This window comes from Rhinopithecus bieti, unplaced genomic scaffold (assembly GCF_001698545.2).
Source record: "Rhinopithecus bieti isolate Rb0 unplaced genomic scaffold, ASM169854v2 scaffold_65, whole genome shotgun sequence".
Taxonomy (NCBI): Eukaryota; Metazoa; Chordata; class Mammalia; order Primates; family Cercopithecidae; genus Rhinopithecus; species Rhinopithecus bieti.
The window spans coordinates 2,956,219-2,966,169 of NW_016803344.1; the positions used below are offsets into that span (position 1 = coordinate 2,956,219).

Consider the following 9,951-nt stretch of genomic DNA (forward strand, 5'->3'; position numbering starts at 1 on the left):
CTCAAGAGATTCTCCCCTCTAAGCCTCTAGAGTAGCTAGTACTACTGCCTGGTGCCACCATATTTTGCCATATATCTGACATGGAGATATATATATATCTAGATATATATCTATATATATAGATATATATCTAGATATATATATATAGATATATAGATATATCTAGATATATCTAGATATATCTATATATATTTTTTTTTAGCTAGAATCACTTTTTTATTGCCCAGGCTGAAATGCTACTGTTTTCTTTCTTTTTTTAAAACAGGCAGCCTCCTGAGCCAGAGTAGGCTCACACTCCTTACTACAGTTTTTCAAAAAATGATGGCATAAGGTGAGATCCTGTGGTTCTGATTTCAGACAAATGAGGTAACGTATTTCATTATTTAATCAAGTACAATAATGAATGTTAAATATTTTATATAATTCAAAACATATGGAGCTCTTCTGGAAGTAATCAGGTAAGACCTAAATTGATCTCATTAACCATGTGCTTGAAAAGTTATGGCTGGGAGCCATGGCTCATGCCTGTAACTCCAACACTTTGGGACGCTGACGTGGGAGAGTCTCTTCAGACTAAGAGTTCAAGTTCAGCCTGGGCGACATGACAAGATCCCACCTATACAAAAAGTAAAAAACAATTAGCTAGGTGTAATGGCATGGTGGCACACACCTGTGATCCCAGCTACTAGGGAGGTGGAGGTGGGAGGATCGTTTGAGCTCATGAGGTCAGGGTTGCAGTGAGCTGTGATCATGCACTCCAGCCTTGGCAACAGAGCAAGACCCCGCCTCAAAAAAAAAAAAAAGAGAAGAAAGAAAAGTTAACATTTCACAGAGTGTTGGGAGAAAGGAATATGGGAATGCATTACCTATATTCTAATTATCTATATTCTACTTCAATATCCCAATCAGAGCAGCATGATTTTGGAGTAATCTAAAATACGTTGCATTATCAAAGAGTTTCTAAGCAAGGCTGTGTAAAATGGCATCTGCAGGAATTCCTTCTTCTCTTGGATGGTATATGCTTCTCTGCCAGTCTTTTTATTTATTTATTTATTTTGAGATGGAGTCTGGCTCTATTGCCCAGGCTGGAGTGCAGTGGCGCGATCTTGGCTCACTGCAACCTCTGTCTTCCAGGTTCAAGCAATTCTCTTGCTTCAGCCTCTGAAGTAGCTAGGACTACAGGTGTGTGCCACCACGCCCGGCTAATGTTTTGTATTTTTAGTAGAGATGGGGTTTCGCTATGCTAGTCAGGATGGTCTCAATCTCTTGACCTCGTGATCCGCCCTCCTTGACCTCCCAAAGTGTTGGGATTACAGGCGTAAGGCACCACTCCCAGCCTCTCTGCCCGTCTTCTAATGCTACTGGTTTATTCCACATCTTTTAGAATGAGCTTGTCCAACCCATGGCCCAGGGGCTACATGTGGCCCAAGATGGCTTTGAATGCAGCCCAACACAAATTTGTAAACTTTCTTAAAACTTTATAAATTTTTTTGCGATTTTTAAAAAGGTCATCAGCTATCTAAAGTGTTAGTGTATTTTATGTGTGGCACAAGACAATTTTTCTACTTCCAGCGTGACCCAGGGGAGCCAAAAGAACCCCTGTTCTAGACATTCCTCAGTTTCTGGCCATTGATGGCATCTTTTGAACATGTATAATTCTTCTGTCGTTTCAAAAGGATTCAGGGAAGGAGCAGGTCTACTAAATGGAACGATAAACATTAGACCTTGGATTAAGTCTATTAACTGGAACTATAAACATTAGACAAATAGCTTGACTCAATGCTGGTTATAGAAAAAAATCAAGATCTGGCTGGGTGTGGTGGCTCACGCCTGTAATCCCAGCACTTTGGGAAGCTGAGGTGGGTGGATCACCTGAGGTCAGGAGTTTGAGACCAGTCTGGCCAACATGCTGAAACCCCATCTCTACTAAAAATAAAAAAATTAGCTGGGCATGGTGGCAGGCGCCTGTAATCCCAGCTACTTGGGAGACTGAGGCAGGAGAGTTGCTTGAACCTGGGAGGTGGAGGTTGCAGTGAGCAGAGATCACGCCACTGCACTCCACCCTGGGAACAAGAGCTAAACTCTGTCTCAAAAAAAAAAAAAAAAAAAACCATTTCAAAAAAAAGAAAATACAGATCTATAAACATTTTAAGGAAGCAAATTCTTATGAAAACATTCATCACTGAAGTATGATTAACAGAGGAAATTCACTCCAAACTACGTAGGAAATGTAGGACAGCAGAGTTTAATGGGTAATGGCACATAACCAGAAGGAATTTTAATTCTTTAAGAAATCTGGGATTAAAATGAGTACTATCAAAAAACTATTGCATCCTGAGCCTAGCATAAAGCAGGCACTTAATTATTTAACTGAATGGATGACATTGTCAGAAATTTTCTGGGATTGAATCCAAGCTAAATATCAAATGTGGCAGAGAACATTCCGATTTATAAAACCAGAAATTCTACCTAAAGCTAGAGCTCATCCAATCCAAACACATTTTTAGTAGGCCCATTTTGAACCAGCGTGCAACTCGAGCTATTTCTCTATGTCTTGTTGTAAGGGAACTTCAACATCTCCCAAAAGGTGGTTCTTTTTAGTCGGTTTTCTGTTTTGTTTTGTTGTTTTTGCCAGAGTCTAGCTGTCACTCAAGTGGGAGAGCAGTGGTGCAATCTTGGCTCACAGCAACCTCCACCTCCCAGGCTTAAGTTATTCTAGTTCCTCCGCCTCCCGCCTCCCGAGTAGCTGGAATTACAGTCGTGCGACCACACCCACCTAATTTTTGTATTTTTAGTAGAAATGGGGTTTTGCCATGATGCCCAAGCTGGTCTCAAACTCCTGACCTCAGGCGATTTGCCCGCCTTGGGCACCCAAAGTGCTGGGATTACTGGCGTGAGCCACCGCACCAGGCCTCTTTTTTTCAATATCTCACTTTATTTAAGTAAAAGCTGCTAATATAATTTTATATTGGACACTAACCAGAGGGTAACTTTGATACTGGTAAGGTAACACTGTAAGTTAGGTGAGTTGCAAAGTTTTTTTTTTTTTTTTTTTTTTAGACGGAGTCTCGCTCTGTTGCCAGGCTGGAATGCAGTGGTGCGATCTTGGCTCACTGCAACCTCCACCTCCCGGGTTCAAGCAATTCTCCTGCCTCAGCCTCCCAAGTAGCTGGGACTACAGGCGTGTGCCACCACAACCGGCTAATTTTTATATTTTTAGTAGAGACGGGGTTTCGCCGTGTTTGCCAGGATGGTCTCCATCTCTTGACCTCCTGATCCCCCCTCCTCAGCCTTTCAAAGTACTGTGGATTACAGGCGTGAGCTACCGCGCCCGGCAAGTTGTAAAGTTTCGTAAGAGAACTTCAAGTGGCAAATGCTGATTAACTTTCTGGAGACCACCAAAGGAGAGGGAAAAAAATTTTTTTTTTTTTTTTTTTTTTAGGGCTCAATTTTTTAGAAAATAAACTACGACTCTGGCAGGGAGAGTCTGCTTTCAAAAAAGTTCCTTCAAACTTTAATTTGCATAATTGTTAACCTGGGGATGTTGCTAGAGGCAGATTTGATAGGGCAGGTCTAGGGATGGTCCTGGGAGTCTACAATTCTGAGTTCTGGCAGGTGCTACTGGCTTGTCGACCACACTTTGCGTAGCAAGGGTATACACTCTCATCCAGCTTAGGTGACTTAATCGTTTTCAATTAATGATTTGATCTAAGTGTGGCTGTTGTTTTGCAACGAAAGACAGTTTCCAGAAAACATCAGTACTGGTAATCTCCCTCGTTTTCAAATAGGGGAAAAAATACAACTCAACTCTGAATTGCAGCTCCAGGCTCCACAGTCAGTTCTTTCCTTCCCTCCCTTCCTCCCTCCCTCCCTCCCTCCCTTCTTTCCTTTCTTTCTCTCTTTCTCTTTCTTTCTTTCTCTCTTTCTGATGGAGTTTTGCTCTTGTTGCCCAGGTTGGAGTGCAATCTCGGCTCACTGCAACCTCCGCCTCCCAGGTTCAAGCGATTCTCCTGCCTCAGCCTCCCGAATAGCTGGGATTACAGGCGCGCGCCACCACGCCCGGCTAATTTTGTATTTTTAGTAGAGACAGGGTTTCACCATGTTGGCCAGGCTGGTCTCGAACTCTGATCTTACGTCATCCGCCCGGCTCCGCCTCCCAAAGTGCTGGGATTACAGGCGTGAGCCACCGTGCCCAGCCCACGTGGGTTATTTCTGAGGCGGCTTTGATGGACCACAGTACACGCCTATGACCCCAGGGCAGGTGTCAAGGTGCTGGCGCCGGGGTCTGCTGAGAAGGGCTGCGGGGACACGGGGGATGCCCGGCTGCCCTCGGCCGCAGACGTCAGCCCTTTCCAGGAACGCGCGGGCCCGCACCCCCCCGCGCGCGGCTGCCGATTGGCTGGGATGGCGCCGGGCGTGACGTCAGGGCCCGCCCCACCGCCCTCCGGCCCCGCCCCTTGGGGTGGCCTGGCAGTTTGGTCTGGAGCAGCTGAAACCGGTTTGAGCGTAGCCGCTTCCTGCCGCTCGGCCCCGTGGCAGGCCGCCTGGGGAGCGCTAGGCGAGCTCGGAGGCGGGCGCACGGTACCTCTGCCATGGTGGTCCTCGCTTCTCGGCGGGCGCAGCGGACGCGGACCTGCGGATAGCGAACCCGGCAGGTGAGGCGGCGAGCCGGGTTGCGGGGGCCGGTCGGCGCTCACCGTGGGGGGGGGCGGCGAGCTGTCCGGCCCGGGACGCGGCGGGGCTGGGGCGTCGGGGCTAAGGCGCGGGCGGGGTCCTCGGGCCGGGCACTGCCAGCAGGGGAACGGCGGCCGGGCGTTCGCTGCGCTAAACCGGTGTCTGGGACGCACTCGACTTTTATTGTTCACTGGCGCGCTTCCGCTAGGCTGCCGGGGGCTTAGTTCCCTTCTAAAAAATACGTGGAGCATTTGAGGCGTAGCAGGGTAAGTGGAGCATAGGACCACCGCAGATATGCAGAGTACTGAGTCCGGGAACAAAGACACCAAAAATGCAGGTGAGGTCCTCTGGGGACATCCCCTGCCCCACAGCGGCCCCCTGGCTCACCGCCGCTCTCTGTCCCTAAGTTACTCATCGTGTTTTGACAACTGCTTATTTTCTGAAATTGCCTGGACACGTAGTCTAGAGCATGCTTGTATAATTCAGTTATTCCAAGAAACCAAAGTGCCTTTCCTAGGAAAAGGTTCCAGGAATAGTCATGAGTGCCCTCGATACAATTTTTTAGGTCGGCTGCCCCTTCTCTCCAAAGCTCTGCAGACTGCCTTGCTGAGGTAGGAGAGAGAGCCTCAATCACTTAGGTGTCTCATCAGCCCTCTACCCAGACTCCACTGGCCCGCTGGAAAAGAAATCGGGCATGAATTGTAGAGGATCTTCCACCTTAAGGCAGCTGTTAGTCTTAGTCTGATGTAGACCTGCATAGAGGAACTGATGGAACCGAGCAGGATGTTTGGACCCGATGTTTTTTCTTCATACTCCTCTGTCGCCTCCTCCCATTTCTGCACAGCTCTCACCCACTACTCTACCCCGTCATGCTTCTCCTTGCTACGTTTCTGACGAGTTGTGACTTAACTAAGAAATAAATACAAGGTATTAGTCTTTTTTTGTTTTCAAAATTCCTAATGTCATGGATACAAATAACACCAAGCAAACAAGAAAACTGCACATGGTGCAATCTATTCCTGATTTAAGAACTAGGAAGAACCAAGAGCTAGAGAAAACCAGTATTCTAGACAACATTTAAATCTGCATAATAACGACATGGGAAAGCTGGACTCTGAGAAATAATGACCACAAAAGAAAAATCGTAGCAAAGTGAGTAAAATTTGATACGTACATAAAGTACGTCGATGAATCGAATTTTTATGAGTTAAAACAGGAAAAAAATGTATGAAACATACACATGAGAATAATATCACGATAAAATGAATGGAAAACATTTGGGAAAATGTTACTGCATTGTTTAGAAAGTTGATCAAGGAATTAACTTGGCTTAATTAAACCTAATCCAGAAACACTTTCTTAATAAAGACCTATTAATGTCTTAACATGTTTGATTAAGATATTGGCTTCAAGTATACGGGAATCAGAATGACAGTCACAACTTATCAGAAATGTAGCAAGGGTTGCAGTGATCCTTCACCAAGATGAGCAAAAATTAACTCAGGGAAAGGTAGGCATTTTATATATTACTTTATTTAGCTAGTTAGGAGGATCAAAGCTGCCAAGGCCTAGGAAAGGGCAAGGATAATTGGAAACAGCTTTTTTCCTTGAAAAAATTCAAAGGAAAACAGAGATGTTCCTTTTAGCCAGCAAAACACTTTAGCTAAAAATATCTAACTTCAATTTAGCTCTAAAGTGAATGTCCCGGTACCTTGGTTTACTTCATACCCCTTTTGTTTCCCAGGCTTGTAAATCAGTAGTGTCACGTGTTGGGAAAGTTTGAGGAAAAGAATAGGGTAAAATTTATTTTGTTAGGTAGTGTGAACTCTGAAATTTTTAAAACTGTAGATTACCATGTAATATTTTGCTAATTGCTTGAGACTTTTAAAAAGGGTTATTTAAATACTACTCAGAATCTCAGATGAGAATGCTGTTTAGTCTTTCTCTTCAAAAATTACAAAATAGATGTTATGTTTTCAAAACCAAAAGCAGAGGCCTATCTCAGAAAGTGTAGTCTATATGTGAGGTAATAGGTGAGTTGGTTACATTATCTGGTCAGCTGATGTGCATACAATGACTAACATTTTTCATCTTACTCTTGTTTTTATGTATATCCAGAACTGACCTTCCCTTTCCAAGTTGGGATTTTTTTTTTTTTTTTTTTTTCCTTGTTTAGAAGAAGATGTATGGGTGGGTGCATACATTTTTTCTTCCACAACACAGTCGTTTTTTTTACTTGGTCACTGCTGTTTTGGTGGTAACTGGATGCCAAAATTGTATACTTCAACACAGCACCAGACTTTTGGCCTCTGTCCATAATCAAGTAAATTGCATTTGGAACAGCTCCCAAGGCTTTTATTTGGTATGGTATCAAATTTGGAGAGGGAGGGCGTTCAGGGTGGAAATCAAACCAGATTGCTTGACTTTGGTAAATCAAGTGGAAGATGATGCTTTGTTGACTTTTGGAGAGGTTTTCTGGGAGGTGTTTTTGTGCTTGTGTATATAGCTTTGTATAGTACATTTACTGCAGCTGTTTACTGCTAAGTTACTGTAGTCACTCTTCTAAACAACTCTGAGAATAAAAGACTCAGTTTTTATAATCAGTTCATTTCCCTTTTATTAAATTTACTTAAGTTTTCCATTTGCCTTAATGCAGTAGAAATCTAGAGATAATTTTGTACTAGCTGTTGATTTTAGTGCATAGGAATAATATCTGATTTCCATTAGGTTGATTAAAATAGTTAAAATTAGTCAACAACTATTTAATCACGTATATGAGGTTGTCCTTAGTTGAGAACCGCAGCAGTAAACACCAAATGAAAGGGCACCTTATAGGTTAAGATTGAAGTTGGTTATTTAGCCCTTTTGATGGCTGATGGACTATTTGCTCTCTTAAATTTAATTCAGTAACTTAAATGTCAGGCTTTTTTTTTTTTTTTTTTAATTGAGACAGAGTCTCACTGCATCACTCAGGCAGGAGTACAGTGGCACAATCTCAGCTCACTGCAACCTCTGCCTTCTGGGTTCAAGTGATTCTCATGCCTCAGCCTCCCAAAGTGCTGGGATTATAGGCGTGAGTCACCACGCCTGGCCACTATGTTTACTCTTAGATGCAGAAGGTAGTATAAGAAATTATTTTAGAAATTATTTTGATGAAGGGAAGGCCTTTTTTTTTTTTTTTTTGAGATGGAGTCTCCCTCTGTTGCAGAGGGCAGTGGCGCAGTGGCGTTCACCGCAACCTCTGTCTCCCGGGTTCAAGTGATTCTCCTGCCTCAGTTTACCGAGTAGCTGGGACTGCAGGCACATGCTACCATGCCCAGCTAATTCTTTAGTAGAGATGGGGTTTCACTATGCTGGCCAGGCTAGTCTTGAATTCCTGACCTCATGATCCACCCGCCTGGGCCTCCCAAAGTGCTGAGATTATAAGGCATGAAGCCACCATGCCCGGCCTTTTTTCTTTCTTTCTTTTTTTGAGACAGAGTCTCGCTGTGTTGCCCAGGTTGGAGTGCAGTGGCATGATTTTTGCTCACCGCAACCTCTGCCTCCCAGGTTCAAGCGATTCTCCCGCCTCAACCTCCTGCGTAGCTGGGATTATGGGTGCCCATGACCATGCCCAGCTAATTTTTGTATTTTTAGTAGAGACAGGGTTTCACCATGTTGGCCAGGCTGGTCGACCTTAGGTGATCCACCCGCCTTGGCTTCCCAAAGTGCTGGGATTACAGGCATGAGCCACCGTGCCTGGCCAAAGGGAAGGTTTTCACTAGTGTAGTGTTGGGTATTCTAACCAAAATGGTAGAGTTGCCAAATAGGGAATTTCGTATCCAAATATGACATGACTCCACACTAGTGGTCTTGCACTCTGTGAGATGAATATTTGACAATGTACATTTATAAATATATATATATATATATATCAGTGTTACATTTTATAATTGATGTAAATGTGATGATACATAGTTTATAGCTAACATGGAGCCTGGACTCTTGGCCCTCATCTCAACCTGAGCCCTATTGATGTTTGGAGCTGGACAATTAATTATTTGTGGAGGGCTGTTCTGTGTATTGTATGGTGTTCATACATATTGTATGGTTGTTTCATATTGTATGGTTGTTTGGCCTTTACCCGCTAGATGCTAGGAGTGCCACTCCTAGTTGTGACAACCAAAAATGCCTCCTGACATTACCAGATAATCCCCTGGAGGGCAGAATTGCCTTTGGTGAGAACTGCTGGTATAAATCTATCTACCCTGACTGGGAAGTGTGGTTAATTTTGCGTAGCAGTGTTCATTAAATGACTTGGGGAGGGGAAGGAAGCAAAGCAGAACTGGAAAAGTGACTATGGAAGGTAGCTATGCAAGGTACTTCAGAATTGTTTCGTAAGGTAATATATAAATGCAAATGAAATTTCAGCTGGTAATGTACATGATGCAGAATAAAGATGTGATTGGAATTCTTGTAGGAACATTGGTGGGTTGGGGGGCAAAGGGTTTTTTGGTGGGTGTTGGAGAAGTTATGTAGAATATGGTGTGTCTTTGGATGGAGTATGTTCTCTGTCCATTTAAATTATGTAAGTATCTCAAAGTATATGTACATGTGTATTAATCTATTTTTTATATTCCTTTAGGTATTTAAGTTAGTGGATGGGAAACAGATTCCTTTGACAAGGAAGAAATGAAAAAATTAGCGATAGTTGTTTTTCTTCTCTACCACAGTATTACCCTGGTCAGGAAAGATAGGGTTAAATTCAGAACAGCTGCTTATCAGAAGAGAAAGTATGTAGCAAGAGAATCTTGACAACTTAAAAAATAACAAGTTTGGATACTTTGTTTTACAATGTGTATTTCAGGCATGTATTATTCTGTCTTGTTTTCTTTTTGGGCATACATTCTTAAAGAATAGCTTTGTAGCACTAGGCTTCAAACTTGCTAGATACTTCCCAAGTAATTGAGTCACTGTATATATAAGGACTCTGAAATTAATTTTTTTTTTGCTCATAATTGAGATTCATTTTCATTTTTTGCTTTAAAAAAAAAAAGCTTTATTCAGACTGTGTTTTGATTTTTTGAGACAGGGTCTTGCTCTGTCACTCAGACTAGAGTACAGTGGCACAATCACAGCTCACTACAGCCTCAACTTCCTGTGCTAAAGTGATCCTGCCACCTCAATGTCAATCTGTAGCTGAAAGTACAGGCATGCTCCCCATGCCCGGCTAATGTGTGTGTGTATATGTGTGTATGTATGTGTGTGTGTGTGTGTGTGTGTGTCTATATATATATA

The 9,951-nt window shown here is 43.2% G+C and overlaps 1 protein-coding gene across 1 annotated transcript in view; it reads left to right on the forward strand.

The window, feature by feature from the left end:
- The window catches only part of LOC108533020 (glucoamylase-like), a 66,191-nt gene that overhangs the window by 37,180 nt on the left and 19,060 nt on the right, over positions 1 to 9,951 (forward strand). The window contains exons 2-3 of the mRNA XM_017877375.1: positions 4,238 to 4,473; positions 4,559 to 4,655. Of these exons, the coding sequence (XP_017732864.1) occupies positions 4,238 to 4,473; positions 4,559 to 4,655 (333 nt within the window). The remainder of the gene's footprint in view (positions 1 to 4,237; positions 4,474 to 4,558; positions 4,656 to 9,951) is intronic.